Source organism: Pituophis catenifer, unplaced genomic scaffold (assembly GCF_029215685.1).
Source record: "Pituophis catenifer annectens isolate HBS135680 unplaced genomic scaffold, rPitCat1.0.hap2 SCAF_15, whole genome shotgun sequence".
NCBI lineage: Eukaryota > Metazoa > Chordata > Lepidosauria > Squamata > Colubridae > Pituophis > Pituophis catenifer.
This window is the reverse complement of record NW_027256895.1, coordinates 16,457,194-16,478,506: the sequence shown is the minus strand read 5'-3', so window position 1 is coordinate 16,478,506 and position 21,313 is coordinate 16,457,194. Positions and strand designations below refer to the sequence as shown.

General features: G+C 37.9%; 1 protein-coding gene across 1 annotated transcript; it reads right to left on the bottom strand.

Annotated features, from left to right (window-relative positions):
- Positions 1 to 7,190: 7,190 nt before the first annotated feature.
- Positions 7,191 to 17,773, bottom strand: LOC139324455 (vomeronasal type-2 receptor 26-like). Its single transcript, XM_070954166.1, has 5 exons — positions 17,571 to 17,773; positions 16,812 to 17,103; positions 14,309 to 15,180; positions 11,530 to 11,609; positions 7,191 to 8,107 (listed from the first exon to the last, which is right to left on the bottom strand). The coding sequence occupies exons 1-5, from the start codon at positions 17,771 to 17,773 to the stop codon at positions 7,191 to 7,193; spliced, it is 2,364 nt and encodes a 787-aa protein (XP_070810267.1).
- Positions 17,774 to 21,313: the final 3,540 nt, after the last annotated feature.

The following is a 21,313-nucleotide window of genomic DNA, read 5'->3' as shown; positions in this document are numbered from 1 at the left end:
CAACAAAATCCCAAATAAAATCAGCAATGAAAACACTTTTTGCTGCATTTGGGCCAAAACTAAAAATTACCAAAGAGCCACCGAAGAAGCGAGCGAGCAAGCCGATACCTCAAGACCTGCCCGCTCCCATCATGACTTCGAAAGCGACGACGCCCGAACCCAGAGAGCCTTGTCGATTCCGCCCTACACCACAGACCGAAGCAAGTGCCAACGCCCCCAAAAGAAAAAGAAGAGCAGCCGCCGTCGTCAGAACTCCCAAGGTCGAACCAGAGACCGACTCGTCTGAAGCAGAGCAGAGCGAGCGAGCCGCAATGGAGAGAACCTTCCACGACGACTCCAAAGAAGAAATGGACAACGCGCATGCGCGAAACTACGCAGACGGTCCGGGAAGACATGAACTGGCGAGAGAACCACGCAGACTCGTTGCGAGCATCCCCATGCCGTTTTGCAATTTTCTACACTTGCGAGACCACGGACTACCTCAGGTCGTAAGTAATGGACAAAATAATGTCGGAAATTTACCCAGTGACTTCCCAAAACTAAGGGTTGATGGCATTAATTTGCAAGAATGGTACCAACAGCTCCAGGTTGTCTTTATGAAGGAAAATTTACTATTTTTTATCACTAGTCCCCCAAAAAGACCTTGGACTTTAAAAATAGATTGTTTACACCATAGAGCATTTTTCTTAATAATATCTAGTGTGTCTCCTGCAATGTATCATAGCATCAAACCTAATCTGACTGTTTCAGAAATTATTCAATGCATGTTTAATTTGTTTCACAGCGATAGTGTGGCTACCACCACAAGAATGTCTAAGGATTTCTTTTCATCTAGAGTGAAACCAGGGGTTTCCATAAGTGAGCATTTAATATCTTTAAACAAAATAAGAGCTGAGCTGCATTTGAGGGGGGAGGTGATTTCAGACCAAACTATGAAAAGTGTTATTATCAACTCACTTGATTCATCATGGGACAGTTTTATGTCACATTTAGACACTATCAATCTAGGATATTTATCCATAGAAAGTCTATCCAATAAATTGATAGCAGAAGACAATTCAAGAAGAAATCGTTCTAGCAATCACACAGAACACAAACCTTATAGGAAAGTAGCTTTCCAAGAAAAATATAATGAAACATTTAAATGTCACAATTGTGGATCCAGGGAACACAATAGAAGAGATTGTCCTAAAATTTCAAAGGAAAGACATAGGTCAGAATATAGGAACAAATACAATTATAGACAGTCTTCCATAGATATACATAGATATAGAAGCCCACCAAATTACAAAGAGAATAGAGGGGGCAGAGATAATTCAAAGGATAGAAAATCTGGTTCACTGAATGGATTAAATAAACAAGACAACACTAAAATACAGCAAAATGAGAACAATAATTGGCTTATTGATTCTGGAGCAACTAATCACACCACTAATAACAAAAATATATTGTCTTCATTTACAGAAGATAAATTTGTAATAAAGGTAGCTAACCAAGAAAAGGTTCAAGTATTAGGCAGAGGAAATGTAACCTTGCCTGGTCTAGGAAAAATAGAGGGGGTATTGTTAATACCTGAAATACCTCATAACATACTAAGTGCCATAAAACTAAGTAGAGATTCTGACATTAATATAGTTTTCTCAAAGGGAAAAGCGACTTTGGAGAAGAATAAAATAAATATAGGCACTGTGATGATTAAAGGAGGCCTACCTTATCTGATAACAAAGGAAAAATGGTTGCATAACATTGATTCAAATATGGAAGATTGTATTGAAGCAGATGATGAAAATATTAGCAACAGTGACAATGATGAATGTAAAATATCTCATGATCACGCAGATGCACACAATAAAAAAAAACCAAAAATAGGTAAACCAATTCATGATGAGTGTGCTCACATCTTACATAGGAAGTTAGGACATGCCAGTTTTCCTGTAGTACAAAAAATGACTGAACACGCAGAAGGTGTCAAAATAAAAAATTGTGAAAACTATTTGGAATGCTCAGTATGTAAATCTACAAAACTAAAAACTAGTCCCAGGCCAAGAAAATCTACTAGATCAACTAACAAAATTTTTGACTTAGTACACATGGACTTAGTTGGCCCATTAACTCCATCAATCACCTATAGAAAACGTTACTTCCTGACAATAGTAGACGATTATAGCCGTTATGGGTTTGTTTATACATTAAAACACAAAGATGAAACCTTTCAAAAGTTTAAGGAATTTTACAAACGCATAGAAACACAACACAATATCAAAATAAAACAAATTATGACAGATAGGGGATGTGAATTCATGTCTAAAGAATTCTCCCAATGGTTAAAGGATAGAGGAATGCTACATTACACGTCTAGTCCATTTTCTGCGTTTCAGAACGGGATTGCAGAGAGAAAGAATTCCGCATTACAAACCATGATTAGATGCACATTGGAGGATGCTGGCTTAAGCAAACAATTTTGGTCAGAAGCCTTACATTATTCAAATTACACACAAAATAGAACCTGGTCCAGTATTGTAAATAAGACACCATATGAAGTAATGTATAATAGGAAACCAAAATTAGCACACATGCACATATTTGGAGTCACTGCAGACGTACATATACCTAAGCAGTTGAGAAGAAAGGGAGAAAACGTATCCAGAAGACTCAGATTTATGGGATATGAAGCTGGCACCAAAGGGTACAGATTCATTGATAATAATAACAAATTTATAGTTTCCAGAACAGCTGTGTTCCATGAACAGGCCAACTGGTCTAAATTACATCTTAATGAAATATTCCCAAATAAATGTAAAGATACAAAATCTCATGAGAAAGGGACCATAGAAAAACAGAATATCAACAAATATAAAAGCAAAACCAAAACTTGGACAAATAGCCAACACAAAATAAAGACAGACACACTAACAAAAAAAGAAGCAAGATATTTGCATGATAACAATAGCAAACCTGAAAGAGCCATTAGAAACAACAGAAATCAAATGCCAAATAAATACAGAGATTACATAATGCATATGGATGGTGAGCCAATAACACCTAATACTTATGAGGAAGTGTTAAAACTCCCTCGTGAAGAAAAAGAAAAATGGGAATTAGCTATGAAAAAAGAGATGGAAAGTTTACAAGGATTAAATGTATTTACACCTGCAATTGCACCTAAAGATAAAACAATTATTGGTACCAGGTGGATATATAAAATTAAGAACTTAGAAGGAGGCAATACTCTATATAAAGCTAGATTAGTTGCACAAGGTTATGCACAGAAATATCCGGAGGACTATACTGACACGTATTCCCCCACTGTAAGAACAGAGAGTGTCAAAACAGCTCTAGTGGTAGCATCAGCACTCAATCTTGATGTATTTCAATATGACATACAGACTGCGTATCTACACGCAAAACTAGATAAGGAAATATACGTAAGAGCACCTCACAGTCAATACACCAACAAAAATGAAATTTGGCTGTTGAACAAGAGTTTATACGGATTAAAACAATCTGGTAAAAGATGGTATGATTGTTTAGTAAAAGTACTTAAGACCATGGATTTCAACGCTACCACTGCTGATAACTGTTTCTTTGTCAAAAAGGGTGATGATTACATTGAATTTGTGTTGATTTATGTAGATGACATTTTGTATATAGGAAAACACAAAGAGAGAAGAGAAACTTTTGTAAATAAGTTAAATGAACATTTCTCGTTGAAATCTCTAGGTAAAGTGAACAAATATCTTGGTGTTCAAATTAATAAGACTAGAAGGGGATTCAAACTTACTCAGAGAGATAAGATTATAGAACTTTTAAATAAATGCAATTTAAACAATGCCAAACCCTGTGATACTCCTATGCAAACTGATTTTCTTAGAAATACTGATGAATCTTCCCCTGAATTCAAGGATAACACGTTTTATAGATCAATCATAGGTTCACTTCTTTATATATCTAATTGGACTAGACCAGATATCGCCTTACCACTCAATTTATTATCCAGACACGTCAGCAAACCAACAATGTATCACTGGGAAGCTGTTAAAAGAATTTTAAGATATCTGAAAAGTACACTAGATTTTTGCTTAGTATTAGAACCTAGTGATAATAAAGAACCAAAGCTTGCATGTTATGCAGATGCGGACTGGGCTGGAGACACATCATGCAGAAAAAGTACATCTGGTTATATTTTTCTCTTAAATGACTGTCCAGTTTACTGGTATACTGGAAAACAAGAACTAGTAGCCACTTCAACGACAGAAGCGGAATATGTTTGTTTATCCAAAGCTGCAAATAACCTTGTATGGTTTAATGATTTAATTTCAGATGTTTGGAAAAAACCTGCTTTGCCTTTTGTTATGCATGAAGACAATAAAGCAGCCATTGAAATATCTAGATCTGATGCCATTGGACAAAGGTCCAGGCATATAGATATAAAATTTAAACATGTGAGGCAATTATCTCAGGATGGGTTTATTAAAGCAGTGCATTGTGATACTTCAGAACAATTAGCTGACATATTGACAAAGCCTTTACCTTCTAAGCAACACAAATATTTAACATCTAAATTGTATGTCTTGTATTGTCCTGAATCTGAATGTAATTGGTGTTGTATAACGAATCGGCATTTAGAGGGGGATTTGTCAGATGTAAATGCCTTATTCTCTAATGTGTAAATAGTATATGAATGGGGTATCAGGGGTTAACTTATTCTTCACTTCTTAATGTATTCATAATTCACCACTCCCACTTATAGCTCCACCCATTGTATATATAAGGAGCCACCTACACCCTTTTCCTCGCTTCTATCTGTGAATATTCAGTGAATATAGAATGCCTATTGTAAATAAAAGGAAGTATATTTAAACCTTTAACTCTCACTAATATTATTGAGTCTGATCCTGAAAATATTGCAACAGTGTATTTCAAGTTATTAATATTCTCAAGCAGGTAGCTGGAAGGTTTTTCCTTCCTTACCCTTATGATCATACGCTAGTGAGAAAAAAATAAACAACACCACAAGGAGATATTTAGGAATGTAAGTTTATTGATATGGTTGAATCAAGCCTAGAAAGAAGGACTAGGAGTGACATGATAGCAGTGTTTCAATATTTGAGGGGCTGCCACAAAGAAGAAGGGGTCAACCTATTTTTCAAACACCTAAGCTGTGTTTCTTTTTCTGAAAGCAGAAAAAGAAACAATGGATGGAAACTAAACAAGGAGAGAAGCAACCTAGAACTAAGGAGAACTTTCCTAACAGTGAGAACAAGTAATCAATGGAACAACCTGCCTCCAGAAGTTCTGGATACTTCATCATTGGAGGCTTTTAAGAAGAGACTGGAGAGTCACTTGTCTGAAATGGTATAGGATTTCCTGCTTGAGCAGGGGGCTGGACTAGAAGACCTTCTAGGTCTCTTCCATCTCTGTTATTCTATATTATTTCACTGAAGACCAGTGGTGGATTTCTCCCGGTTTGGTCCAGTTCTTGCGAACCGGTAGTAACAGTGGTGGGAGAGTCCACCTGTTGTGACCCAGGTCCAAGTAGGTAGTATTAAATGCAAACAGTTTGAAAACAAACAGACTTTATTAGAACAGCTGAGAATTAACTCATTCTCAGCATAGTCCAAACTAAATCAAACAAATTCTTCGTAAAGTCTTATCACCAACCTTGGTATAATTAGGCAAACTGCCAAAGGCTTCTCTTGGCAAAAGTTCAGAAGAAGAGGACCCTGAGCAAGATAAGAACCAAGTTTATCAATGTTGTTTTCCGACAAAAACCCAAGAGTTATTGCTGGTCTTTTAAGCCTTATGGGAGGGGCCAATCATCTCTTGTTCCTACTCCTGAGTCATCCTCTTTGCCTTAGCTGCTCTTGCCTTCTGGCAGCTCTTCTCATACGTGCATAGGAACAGGCTACTCCTGTTCCTCTGCCTCTCTACTGTCAGCCTCTGGAGGCTCCGGAGTCCGCACATCACTCCCCAATCCGGCCTTCCCCAGCCTTCAGGACTGGCCCATGTTCTTCTTCAGCCTCATCGCTGTCCGACTCTGCTGCCAGCTCCGCAGACTGCGGGCGGACCACAATACCACCCACCCGCACTTCATCACAGGCGATCTCCACATGCACAGAAGTGTGCATGTGCCCGTTGCAAACTGGTAGTGGAGATAAATAGAACCCACCCCTGCTGAAGACATATCTCCAGAAGGTTTGAGAAAAGAGGGTGAAGGAAGCTCCTCCATAATAGTTCACAGAGTATATTGTGGATGCAAATAGAAAAGTGCTCAGTCTCTCAAGATTTTGCCTATAGGTTGAAAACAATAACCACATCTCATTCTTGGAAGAATCACCAGGTGTCAGGTTTTGGACCTGACATGAAATTTGCCAGATTGAGCATTCCATTATATGCATCTACAGTGTACTCTGTAAACTATTAGAGTACAGTGGTCATCATCCTCTTTTCTCAAATGTAATATCTGCACTGAGTTGCTTCTCACTCCTCTGGAATGCACCCCCTCCCTTTTGGGAATCCAGCTCCTTACTACATTCCATCACTGTTTACTTCTTCATCAAACTATAGAATGGCCAGAAATTAAACAGCAGCAGACCAATTAAACATTGGTCAGATGGATTATAATGCTGAATGGAGGAATAGAAGGAAGAAAAAAATCAGTTATCCCCAGCACTGAAGCTCTGAGATCAGAAGACATGATGTTAACTATCCAAGACTTTCTTAAGAGATCCATGGAAGGTTAGCAAAATCCCACTTTTTCAAGTGTTTGATAGGATTATGTGATTTTTTTTTTTTAAAAAAATGACTCTTTCAAGTTGCTGATAGTCAAGAACTGGGCACACCTGGACCTTTAGCTACCCAAAGACCTAAACCTTTGACCAAAAGTTTTATTAATAGGAATCGTTTGAGGGAAAACATGTCAAACACAAACAGGATGACCACAAATATGACACTGAAATTTGAGTATTGGTGTATTTTTTTTTCCTCAGTGTTAGGTATCTCATTGCTTATATTCTCCACATTAAAGTTGGGGTGGCTATTTCTAGTACAGTACAAAGGAAGAGACTTTGGTGAGTGCCTACAGCAATCAGAAGGGATAGGGGAATTGACATGACTTCTGATGGCATCTTTTTGAACCAAATTTTAGTTTCTGAATGTTCTTCAGAGAAGTATCTTTTATTGAAGCAATATTATGGAATTATACTGTATTTCTTGCCTTTCATTAACTGTTTTTTATTATTCAGATTAGGCCTTAGTACAATAACAAAGCATTTGGGGAAAAAGATGCAGCCCAGTAACCCTGCACTGGAAGAGAGAATGGAAAAGATCTCCACAGCCACCATGTATTTCCCCTTGGTGCTCAGATAGGTTGGAAAAAAAGACAACCAGACATTGCAAAACCATAACAAGCTAAAGGAGATAAACTTGGTCTCATTAAAACTGTCAGGTAAATGCCGAGCTTGGAAAGCCACACTGAAGCCAACAATGGCAAGGAAAACCAGGTACAGCAAGACACAGTAAAACATGACAGTAGAGCCTTCGTTACATCCCAGGATGATTTCATCTGCCACTAGGTTCATATCAGCATCTGGGTATGGGGGTGAGGTTACAAGCCATACAGTGCAAACAGTGACTTGAATGAGGGAACAAGAAACAACAATGAAATTATCTAATGGTTTCCCCAGCCATTTCCTCAACTTTGAACCTGGCATTGAAGCCATAAAGACTAAAATGACAATGGTGGTTTTAGCCAATATACAAGAAATGGCTACTGAGAAGACAATCCCAAAAGCAGTTTGTCGCAAAAGGCAAGACATCTTTTCAGGTTTTCCAATGAATAATAAACTGCAAAGGAATGAGAGCACAAGGGAGACGAGAAGAAGGTAGGTGATGTTCCGGTTGTTGGCCTTGACTATGGGAGTGTCCTGGTATTTGATGAAGATCCCAAGCACCACAGTGGCAATGCAAGCAAAGACAATTGCGGCAGTGGCCAAACTGATGCCTAAGGGGTCTTCATAAGACAAGAAAATTGTATGTTTTGGAAGACACGAGTTATGGTTGTTGTTTGGATACTGTCCTTCTGGGCATGGCAAACAATCATCCATATCTGTGGAAATGAATGAATGAATGAATGAATGAATGAATGAATGAATGAACGAACGAATGAATGAATGAATGAATGAACGAACAAATGAATGAACTAATGAATTAATGAATACATTGTTATTATTATAGTGTAGAAGATACTGTATTAATGAATACTTATGCAATATTGAAAGAAATAAGAATATAGTGTAATGGCCTCTGGTCATAATTATTAGCTATTATAAGGGCACATAGACAACCTTTTTAATGCAGTCAATGAAACTGTTTAGAACTGAATTTAACTCGGATTGACTCTTTGTTTAATCTACCAAATATTAGAACTCATACAGAATAAAGGTAAAGGTTCCCCTCGCACATATGTGCTAGTTGTTCCCGACTCTAGGGGGCGGTGCTCATCTCCATTTCAGAGCTGAAGAGCCAGTGCTCTCTGAAGACCTCTCCGTGGTCATGTGGCCAGTATGACTAAATGTCAAAGGCCCACGGAACGCTGTTACCTTCCCACCAAAGGTGGTCCCTATTTTTCTACTTGCATTTTTTTATTATTATTTTTTTAATTTTATCAAGTTACATAATATTACAATTCTACTAGCATCGGTTAAGCAGTGTTTGTACATATATACAGGATATATACATGGTGTCTCTTAAATTGCTTATTCCTTTTAGTGATCACACCATCCCTTATTCCTTCCTTTATTTTATCATCCATCCATTTATACCACCCTTCCCATACCGTATAGTAATCCAAATTTTCATCTTCATTTATCTCATAAGTTAATTTGCTCATCTCCGCGCATTCAAATACTTTTCTAATTATATGCTCTCTCTCTCTCTCTCTTTTTAATTTGATTTATATGCTGCCCTTCTCCGGAGACTCAGGGCGGCTTATAATGCGCTCTTCTGGTGGTAATCCCTTTTCTTTCCAATATTGTGCATATATCAGTCTGGTAGCTGTAGTAATGTGTATTATTAGATACCTCTTTTCTTTCCCGTATTCCTTTTTTAATATTCCCAGGAGAAATGTTTCCAATGCCAAATCAATATCTTCTCCAATTATTTCTTGTATTCATTTCCGAATCTTTTTCCAGTATTTCATCGCTTCGGGGCATGTCCACCACATATGGAAGAAGGTACCCTGGCGGTGGCCACATTTCCAACAATTTGAATTTGCATTTGGGTAAATTTTTGCTAACCTTGCAGGGCTAAATGCCACCTGTATAGCATTTTATATTGATTTTCTTTATACGCTACTGCTCTAGTCAATTTGTAATTTTTATTCCAGATAGTTTCCCAATCATTCAGATTTATACTATGCCCAATGTTCTTTGCCCACACAATCATTTGATTTTTAACCACCTCCTCTGCCCTATCGTATTCTAATAAATAATTGTATAATTTGGCCAACATTTTACCTTTTCACTAAAGGTGGTCCCTATTTTTCTACTTGCATTTTTTTATGTGCTTTCAAACTGCTAGGTTGGCAGCAGCTGGAACAAGTAATGGGAGCTCACCCTGTTACATGGCACTAGGGATTCAAACTGCTGAACTGCCAACCTTTCGATCGACAAGCTCAGGTCTTAGCCACTGAACCAACCCATCCCTTCATACAGAATATGATCTAACTATTTTAATATTGTTTTGCTTATTTGCATTGGGGGCATAGTGGCTCAGCAGTTAAAGACCTTGAGCTTGTGAGCTGGAAAACTGAAAGCCAGGCTTTGAGACTCAAGTGCCACATGACAGGGTAAGCTCCTGTTACTTGCCCCAGCTCCTCTCCACATAGTGTTCGAAAGCACAAAAATGCAAGTAAATAAATAGGTAGCACTTCAGTGGGAAGATAAGATGCCTCAGCATATAGTTATACTGGCCACATGACCTTGAAAATGTCTTTGGACAATAGTGGCTTCCTCAATTAAGAAATGAAGATGAGCACAAAACCCCAAAGTTGGACTCGACTGGAGTTACTTTTATCTTTTATTTGCATAATTCAAAATATTAAAATAAAGTGGCACATGAAGGCATAGAAATGACGCAATAGAGGTAAATAAGGTAAGGTAAAAGTAAAGTGTTTAAAAACCAGTCTTCCATCTCAGTGGTTGAGATGAAAAACTGGCTTGTTGTAAACATATATCATAGGCATAATATCACAAGTTATCGTTTTCAAATTAGTAGAAAAGAATAGATTCTGGTGAGAAGAAAATTATTCATCTCACAGGTTTTCTAAAGTGTTCATTTAAAATTGGAGAGCAGTACACTCTTTCATTGTTTATTTACATAACTGTAGTTAGCCTGGCTAACATATAAATTAAGGAGGTGCAAATCTATGACATCTAGAATATGGATGTGATTGGATAGAGCAGAAGGCATTTGATTAGATAGAGAAGCACATCAGGCCTCTAATGAGGAAGTTAGGGTAGAACTAAAAAGGCAATGCTGGTTTTGAGAGAACAAGTAGTCAGTATTTCATGAATTTAATATGTTTCTAAACCAGGAGTGTCAAACGCATGTCATCATGGCATCTTCATGTGAAGAATCATAATCTTTCCTCCGTTCGCTAAACTGAGCATGGGTGTGGCCAGCATGTGACACATCCCGCCTGCGGGCTGCAAGTTTGACACCCGTGTTCTAGACCTACTCTTTAACTTGCTTGGAAAGACTATGCCTTCCTCTCAGTATTTATCTTCTTTTTATCAAAGTTAATTGGTTAGATGTCTTAAGGGTGAGATGACAAGGTTCATTATTCCTGGGAAGGTAATTAGGGAGGGAATAAAATAGTTTCCTTCATTTCACTCATCCCAACCATATCTGATATTACATAACCATCCTTACGTTATCTCTGACAGTACATAACATATTCAATAATACATACCATATTTTTCAGAGTATAAGACACACCTTAGTGTTTGGGAAGGAAAATAGTGAAAAAAAATTCTGCCTACCAGGTATTCATCTGGTTAGCGTCCTTAGCCTGGTCAGCTTCAGCACATTAGTTCGCTGGTTTTGAGCACGCACATTGCAGTTTAAAAACAGCTTCTAAAGCACAGCTGATCATCGGAGGGAACAGCAATGAAAAAAGCAGGGAAAGCATGGAAGATTGCTAGCGTCATGTTAGGACTGAAAAAAACAGCTTCGAAAGCACAGCTGATTGTCAGAGGGAGCTCCAGTGAAACGTGATGCATGGAGCCCAAAAACACAAGCCATTGTCAGTGGCAATCTCTGCAGGCAGGAAGAGGTGACTTGAAGGCCGAAGGGTGGGGGCTGGTGAGTGGGCGGGGCTACATTTGGAGTATAAGACGCACCCAAATTTTCAGCCTCTTTTAGGGTTAAAAAGTATGTCTTATACTCCGAAAAATACTGTAAATACTGAATGTATTCCACACAGGTTTTCATGGAATAATTAATATTTATAAACTGAAGAAATCTTACCATTCTGAGTAGTAATCTTCCCTTCTGGACATGGAAGACACTCATAGCAGCAAAATGGCTTTCCTTCTATTTTGGTCCTACTAGAACCAGAGTAACAATTGTCATTACATAGAGAATGAGGTATTTTCTGAGTGAAGGAGAAGAAATTTTTTTTTAAAAAAATCAGTTTGGTAGTTTTGACATGCTCATGCTTACTGGAGCATTGTGCTAACTGAAACACAGACACATATTCTAAATGTGGGGACCCTCAGAATGAAAGATAATATTGATTACCTTTTACATGGTGCGTAGGTATCATGACAAACATTTACAGGATGCTGTACATCTCAGTTATCATGAAAGATACCTACTGAACAATGAGTTGACATGCAGCAGATTTGGGTTCAATGTAATTCATATATTGCTCAGCCTCATTCTACTTAACATCAAGTCATCCCCAGAATAGGGAGAGTCCTTGATTTAAAACTGGTCATTTAATCACCTTTTGAAGTTATGATGGGCTTTTAAAAAGCTACTTATGACTGTCTGCAAAGTTATTACTGCTGCCCACACTTCCACGATCAGATAATTCCATTTTGGGTGATTGGCAACTTGCTCACCTACAACCAGTTGCAGCATCCTATGGTCACATGAACAAAATATGTGACTTTTTTCACTGATTTCTGATGTTTCTTTAGGTTTCTGTTATCTATCTATCTATCTATCTATCTATCTATCTATCTATCTATCTATCTATCTATTTATCTATCTACTGTGTTTCACCGAAAATAAGACAATAAGACATCTCCTGATAATAAGCCCTCCCCAAAAATATGTAAACACATGTGCAGCCAGTCCCTGCCATTTCCTCTGGTTATGGTTAAGGAGACAGAGCTGGAAATCAGGTAAGATGGCAAGAGGAGCCCCATCTTGCTCCATGTGCCCCAAAATAATAAGACCTCCCCAAAAATAAGGCCAAGTGCTTATTTCAGGGTTCAAAAAATATAAGACAGGGTCTTATTTTCGAAAAAAACACGGTATCTATCTATCTACTATCTATCTATCATCTATCTATATCTATCATTTATCTTATAGGTCAAAAATCCCCAACTTTTCTAACTTGGCAGTCTGGCCTGGCATGGGGGGGGGCATGTGAGTGGCAGACACATGTGTGTGCACACAGCTCCATTTGTGTGAATAGCGTGCATGCATGCCCTCCACTTGCATGAATGGAGCTTCACATCCAAGTGGTGGGCTTGAGCTCATGTGTGAAGCTCCACTCACGTGAGCAAAGGCCATTTGAGCACAATGTGATTGTGCTTGCGTACGAAGCTCCATTTGCATGGGCGGAGAGTGCTCGCGTGTGAAGTTACATTTGTGCAATTGGAGCTTCACACCTGAGTGCCCTCGACTTGTGTGAGTGGAGCTTTGCACCCAAGCACAAGAGGCCTCTGCTCAAGCACCTTTGACTCGCATGAGCTTCACACGTGAGCGCAAGGATCCAATGCTTACATGATTGAAGCTTCATGCATGTGCTCTTGCCCATTGCTCACAAGCCAGATTTAAAACAGGCTATGGCCCGATAGTGGGCTGCGGTCTGGGGCTGGGAATCTCTATTCTAGGTCATACAATGGAATTGTTAGAATGTTGACCAGTTTTGATGAGAAAGATCTAAGCAGCATAACGTTCTTCTTTTGAAGCTATTCAGAAGATTCTCAAGATATGGTCATCTAATTGCACACAGAACTATGGAGCATATCCCAATTCACAATGCTAGTACAACACCTGAATAAATTGACACTGCTGCAGTAGAAGAAAAAGTCACATTTGTTGAATGTTCAGAATATAGATTATCATATTTTTCAGAGTATAAGACACACTTTTTCCCCCATTAAAGAGGGTGAAAATGTGGGTGTGTCTTATACACCGTATGTAGTTCTGCCCACCCGCTGGCCCCCAGAAAATGGGGCGTGCGGAGGCGGCAATAGGCTATGGCAATCCCTGCAGCCTGAAACAGCTGATCTTCGGGAGGCCGATCCAACTGACAATCAGCTGCTTGTGCTAATCAGACTGTGCTGAAGCTGAAATTGAAATGGGCTATTTGCTGCAAGGAGGCAAATTGCTGGGAGGCAGAGGCAGATTTTTTTTTCTTCTTTTCCTCCCCCAAAAAGGTAGGTGCGTCTTATAGTCCGGAGCGTTTTATACTCCGAAAAATACGGTAAACCATTTCAAAATCTGCACAAAATATATACCTGGTTAAATCTTATAGGCCATACAATGGAGTCTTCGTGAATGTTGAGTGATTTGGAAGAGAGAGAGTTTGGGTCTACCCACCCAACTCTGACTTTTGTAAATGTGTTATTTGAATATGTGACCCAGTTGAAAATATCAAATCCAGCAATTATATGCCCTTTGTCATCAAAGGAAATATTTTCTCCAGCAGTATTTATAAATGAGGTACGTCTTATAAACTTGTGAAGCTAAATTGGAGAGAAGGTAGAGAGAAAATGATTCTAGGAGAACCTTCATAATAGTCCTAATACAATTTAAAACTAAGATGAATGATCTTTGAGGGAGAACATCTACTGAATCTGGAAAAAGAGACCGAGACATCATTGAATTCAATTGCCTGGATAGAGTAGGATAGAGTGATAATGAATTACATAGGCATTTAAAAGATATAAGAAGAACTACATTTTTGTTTGTTTTATATTTCTTTCCTGGCACTTCCAGGTAACATGTCATTCCCATATTCTGTTATTGCCATAATATTTAATTATTTACTCTTGTCTCCTCCTACATTGCTTTGGAAGATACCTGCCAGGCTTCTTCAGGTAGATATTTTTGTCCCATATTTTTGATTTTTGTCCTCTCTTTTGACTTGGATGAAGTTATGGCATACAAAGCATGTGCCATAATGTAAACTGCATTGTAGATACTATAACTGTGGCCAGACATTCTTGTGTCAAACAGGGTCACAGGTAGAGTCTCTAATTTTTCCTCCCCAGTGCAGATCTCCTCATCTTTTTCTTCTAGAGTAGAATTTGAGAAATCACAATTAAACACATTTTTCCAGAAGATTCGGATAAAGTTATCTTTATTTTCTGAGAGGGGGTTTCTTTCCTTCAAAAATTTCTGGAATCCACTAGGGAAATTTGTATGAACAGCAAATGACAGACTTCCATGCAGGAAATGTATGTCACAATCTCTTAGAAAACCTGGAGAAGCAAACTCCATCTGGGCTGTCATAATCCACACTCGGCTTTCAATTCTTACCTCATAAAATTGGGAGAATTGGAAAATTGTTCTTAAGACACTCATAGTGTGTATTTCACCTTGAATGATGACAGTGTTGGCAGTGCTTCCTGTGACAATACGTGAAGTTGCAAACCATTCTGTTGCACTTTTAGCAATGTTACTTGAAAAAGTTATTTTGGGCATTGTTTCTAAGAATTCCATGCAAATACCCTTCTGAGAATATAAGGGAAGGACATGCTGTACAAACCCATCTCCGTTGTCATCATCAGAAATAATCACACCAATCCAGATCCACCGGAAATGCAGTAGCAACTCAAGAATGCCTAAATAGTGGTGGGTCTCATTGGGAAACATCTGGTGAAAAAAATCTTCTTTGGTTTTGTCTTTTATGATTGAAGAAGACCCATACAAGATCTTGGGGGGGGGGGAGAATGGAAAGAAGTCAGTCACAATTAAAATTAATCTTCACATACTCCTAGTAGAAACAATTAATCAGTGGAACAACTTGCCTCCAGAAGTTGTGAATGCTCCAACACTGGAAGTTTTTAAGAAGATGTTGGATAACCATTTGTCTGAAGCAGTGGTGAAATTCTATATTTTTTACTATTGGTTTTGTGTGCGTGGCTTGGTGGGCGTGGTGTGGCTTGGTGGACATGGCTTGGTGGGCATGGCAGGGGAAGGCTACTGCAAAATCTCCATTCCCACCCCACTCGGGGGCCAGCTAGAGATGGTATTTGCTGGTTCTCCGAACTACTCAAAATTTCTGCTAACAGTTCTCCAGAACCTGTCAGAACCTGCTGGATTTCACCCCTGGTCTGAGGTGGTATAGGATTTCCTGCCTAAGCAGGGGGTTGGACTAGAAGACCTCCAAGGTCCCTTCCAACACTATTATTCTATTTTACAGACAAAGCTGTAGAAAGAACTGGTTTCACTCTTTTTTTTTCTTCATATTTTTATCTTATTTAATTTTCCGATCATTTAAATATTTCTTATGACAAATTTCCCACGCAATGCAATTTTGTAAACCACGGGTATTTCAGGAAATATTAAGATGTTTTGCTATTAAACAGCATTTATTGCAATCGTTATGCATACAATAGGAATTTCCAATGCTTTTTCAAAAACTCCAAATCAGTGCTTCTCAGCAAATATGGAATTTCTAGTGACATATGGATGGATTATGAGGGAGCTCAACCAATCTCATTGTGCATATGTTGTGCACTGTCAATAAAGATTTGAATTTGAAATTGCCAAATACAGCCAATCCTTGCTTAACAATGCTAAGTTACGATGCCCACTCCAAAAAAGAAAAGTTCTCAGTTCTAGATTTCTGACAGTGTCACCCCCTCTGTTGTCACATGAGTGCATTTCAGGCATTTTGCAAGCAACTCACAATTTCAACTGATTGCAGTGATCTGCAATCACACAACACAATTTGTGAACTTCAATTTTGGAAACTGTCTGGCAACATATGTGCTTCCAGCTACACTTGTCATGACTAAGGATAAAAATTCCAGGATCCCTTACAATCATAAGTCTATCTGTATTCTAATGCTGTATGTATTTCAAATGCATCAAAGTATGCCAATTTATTGAGCACCCAACTACCATGTTTTCCCAAAAATAAGACCCTGTTTTATATTTTTTTGAACCCTGAAATAAGCACTTGGCTTATTTTCAGGGAGGTCTTATTATTTTGGGGCATGTGGAGCAAGACGGGGCTTCTTTTGCCGTCTTACCTGATTTCCACCTTTGTCTGCCTAACCCTAACCAGAGGAAATGGCAGGAACTGGCTGCGCATGTATTTAAATATTTTTGGGAAGGGCTTATTTTCGGGGGGGGCTTATTTTAGTGCATGCACTCAAAAGCCCTATTGGGCTTATTATCAGGGGATGTCTTATTTTTGGGAAAACACGGTATTTTCAGTGCTTCATAAATATAGTACATCACCCACAAAACTAATAAAATTTCCAGTTTCTATCTCCCACTTACAAAAATATCTTAAGTGTAATGAACCTATATTTTTCATATCTTTTTTTGTTTACCTGTGGAATCTTGTAGGTGCTCAAGATGTTTGTCATGTGGAGACAGACTTCAGAAGTAGGTCCCCCAATGACTCCCACAACATTATTCTGAATATCACATTTGTAATTGGGGATGAACTTGTTCTGAGTGGTTAGAAGTTCCATTGAGGCAAGATAGGTCCACCTTGCCAAAAAATAGCTGTTTAAGATATGGAAGCCCAAACTGACATTGGGTAAGAGTTGGGTATTCTCATTGAGTTCCTTCACAGCATATACCAAGGCCAGGATGTGCTGGTAATTCTGAGTGAACATCCTAGGTTATGAACAATAGATCCTATTACTAATTCTATCTTGATATTATCATTCTCGTAATTGGCTTGAAAATAGGAGACTATTTGTATGGAATAGGTATGAAACATACTATGTAAGAAATTCATGCCAATGGATGACTTTTCTTTAGTGGTTTTCAGTCTTTCAAAATAGTAGATAATTTTTATATTATATCTGATTATGTCTGACATTCATGATAGGAGATGATAATAGGAAGCTTTTGAATGCTGAAGATACTGTCATACCTTTGCAACTTGCAATTTTCAAGAAAAATAAAAAAAACATAAATTTTTATATTGCAAAGTACTGAATAAAATCCGCCATCCTCTTCTCTTTTTTTAATCTAACTTGGAGCTCTGGATTAAACCCCTACATGAATGTAACTAGCATGAAATCTACCTATCTAGACATATAGAAGATGTATTTGATTTTTCAGCCTAAGGTACTTACAAAAGGCCATCAAAAGTTTCATCAGAAGGTGGTTTCTGAAATGTTACCGGGCTTGAGAAAATGTAGACTTGAGAGGTAATGCTAGCAATGATGAAATCCCCAGGCTGGTAATACTTGTGAAGAATAGGCACAGGTGCCTTTATAGGACACTTAGCCAGAGGAATCTTTCTCTGACCATAAAGTACAACAGCTAGGATTATCATGAGTGCCAAATATAACATGACTCTTGCTTTATTCAAATGGACACCCACAGATTTTTTTAAAATATTGGTATTTCACATGGTGAGACTCAGCTGATTGAAAGTCAGAATTGTACAGAATCAACTACCAATGATCCTAGTAGTGTAGTTCTTCCTGTCTCATCCCTCATGAAAAGGAACACAAGATCATTGTTCATATCAAAATAACAAGAAATTAGAATATCTTGACTGTATACTTATCGTCCTATCCTGAGGGAATGTTCACAAACCAGGAAGATCCTATATGTCATTAATTATGGTTACTTCATAATTACAGTGTGATGAGGGAATATTTACCAATTTTGATTGCTATTTCTCTCGAAAAGTTTCAGAACTCCACATGTTGATGTTAATGACACCTCAGCTGGCATCTTCCCAATCTAGCCTTTTTAAAATATTTTCACAATAGGATGAAGAAAGAAGCACAAGGTGTATTATGACTCACAACAAAGTAAAACCAGGAAAAATGGAAATGAAATAAAGAACAAAAGACGTTTAGGGCTTACCACCTTGCAGAATAAATAATATTTCAGTTTGCAGTACTGGGTAAAATTGGATGAGTTTTAATTTAGGAGAATTTTCAAATTTTTAATATATGGGTAATCTCAGTTTCTACTTGCATTTTTTTACGTGCTTTCGAACTGCTAGGTTGGCAGAAGCTGGGACAAGTAACGGGGGCTCACCCTGTTACGTGGCACTAGAGATTCGAATCGCTTAACTGATGACCTTTCAATCGACAAGCTCAACATCTTTGCCACTGAGCCATAGGGACCCCCTTTGGTGGGAAGGTAACAGTGTTTTGTGTGCCTTTGGCATTTAGTCATGCCAGCCACATGACCATGGAGACGTCGTCAGAAAGCACTGGCTCTTTGACTTTGAAACAGAGATGAGCACCGCCCCCTAGAGTCAGGAACGATTAGCACATATGTGCTAGGGGAACCTCTACCTTTACTTTTCATCTCAGTCTTCCTGGAGTAAAGATAAGTATCTGATTTATCAAGGTCACATAAAATGTGTGAAATTGTTCACAATTAACTCCCCATGTCACTAATAACTATGGTCTTATAAAAGAAACAAGATGTATAAACATCACAAAATGTTTAAAAAAGGAAAAAGTACCTGGTCCTCATAATATTTACTATTTTTCATCATGAGCTATTGTGAGAAGATGAAGACTGACTTTCTAATCAAAAGGAAAATAATTCTGAGCTATTATCATAACATTGATGAACTTGCATGAAGGAAGAATAGATTGGTCATATAGCCTTGATTTTCTGTGTTGGTTTTAGTCTTTGGGGACAGACCCTGGATAAAGGATTAGTAGGATGTAGAAATGATGTGCATGTGTGCCCAATAATTCCTATGAGTAGATGTGGCTAGGGTAAAAACAGAGCAAACACCAATGCGATGACCAGGAATTTGCCAATGTAATTTGAATATTGAGCTCATTTTTTTCAAAGCTCCTACAGTTCACCATGTTAATATCTTCTCCATATTATTCCATAAAACCATTTAGAAGGAAGGAAAGAGATGAAATATTGTTTCAATGGAATAGGAGGTTCATTGTTTATATTCCATTTATTAGAGTAAAGGTGGATATCCTTGAGGTCATAATTTGTTTCACTAGTTTGCTTGAGGGTCCAAAGTAGGAGAAATGAATAACTGTCTAAAGTGCTAAAAAGGAAGAAGATTTCTATGACTTGCAATGGCTCCATGCTGGATCAGTTCCAGTTTCTAAGTGGTCTTCGGTGAAATTATTTTTCACTGAACTAGTCATGGAATTATATTTCTTCTTTCTTGCCTCTCATTAATTGTTTTTTAGTATTCAGATCAGGCCTTAGTAGAATGACAAAGCATTTGGGGAAAAAGATGCAGCCCAGTAACCCTGCACTGGAAGAGAGAATGGAAAAGATCTCCACAGCCACCATGTATTTCCCCTTGGTGCTCAAATATGTTGGAAAAAATGAGAACCAGACATTGCAAAAGCACAATAGGCTGAAAAAGATAAACTTGGCCTCATTAAAACTGTCTGGTAAATGCCGAGCTTGGAAAGCCACACAGAAACCAACAATGGCAAGGAAAAGCAGGTAGAGTAAGACAGAATAAAACATAAGAGTAGAGCCTTCATTACATCCCAGGATGATTTCATCTGCCACTAAATTCATATCAGCATCTGGGTATGGGGGTGAGGTTACAAGCCATATAGAGCAAACAGTGACTTGAACGAGGGAACAAGAAACAACAATGTAATTATCTAATGGCTTGCCCAACCATCGCCTCAACTTTGATCCTGGCACTGAAGCCATGAAAACTAAAATCACAATGATGGTTTTGGCCAATACACAAGAAATGGCTACCGAGAAGACAATCCCAAAAGCAGTTTGTCGCAAAAGACAGGTTATTTTTTCAGGTTTTCCAATGAACAATAAACTGCAAAGGAATGAGAGGACAAGGGAGACAAGGAGAAGGTAGGTGATATTCCGGTTGTTGGCCTTGACTATGGGAGTGTCCTGGTATTTGATGAAGATCCCCAGCACCACGGTGGCAATGCAGGCAAAGACAATTGCAGTAGTGGCCAAACTGGTCCCTAATAGGTCTTTATAAGAGAGAAAAACTATTTGTTTTGGAAGGCATGAATCATGCTTGTTGTTTGGATACTGTCCTTGTGGGCATGGCAAACAATCATCCATATCTGCAGAAATGAATGATGAACAGATGAATGAATGAAGGAATGAATGAATGAATATATTTCTATTACTACAATTTATAATATATTCTATTAATTAAGACATAAGCACTATTTTTAAGTAGTTTTTATTAAGCAGTAAAAACAAAACGAAGAAAACTGTTCAATTAAGACATAAGCACTATTGAAAGAAATAAGAGTACAGTATAATGGGCCCTGGTTGATGCTTCAGTTGAAGACTCCTTGGGTGTTATAGAGTTATAATAGACCACCTCTTTAATAAGTCAATGAAATTATATAGAATTGAATTTAGGTCAGATTAACTCTTTGATTAATCCACCAAATTTTAGAACTGATAAAAATATGACCAAACTATTGTTTGCTTATTTGCAAAAGTTAAAAATATTAAAATAAGGTGGCACATGATGCCATATATATTAGACTTTTAGAACCCGCCTTCAGAGGTTGTGTGTGCTTCTTTACTGGAGGCTTTTAAGAAGAGACTCGACAGCAACTTGTCTGAAATGATAGAGTCTCCTGCTTGAGCAGGGGTTTGGACTACAACACCTGCAAGATCCCTTCCAGCTTTGATCTGTTCTGTTCTGTTCTGTTCTGTTCTGTTCTATATTTTTTGTTATGAAAAGGTTTTTTTAAAAAAAACAAACATTACATTGTTAATCAATCAGTGTGTCATTTGTGTACGAAAATTTTTGTGTCATCATATTTAATACTTACCACCATTTTCTTAAAATATATATATCTTTGCTTTTACATTTCAATTTAATATATCTCCTATTAGAACCTTTTCTTTCCATTTT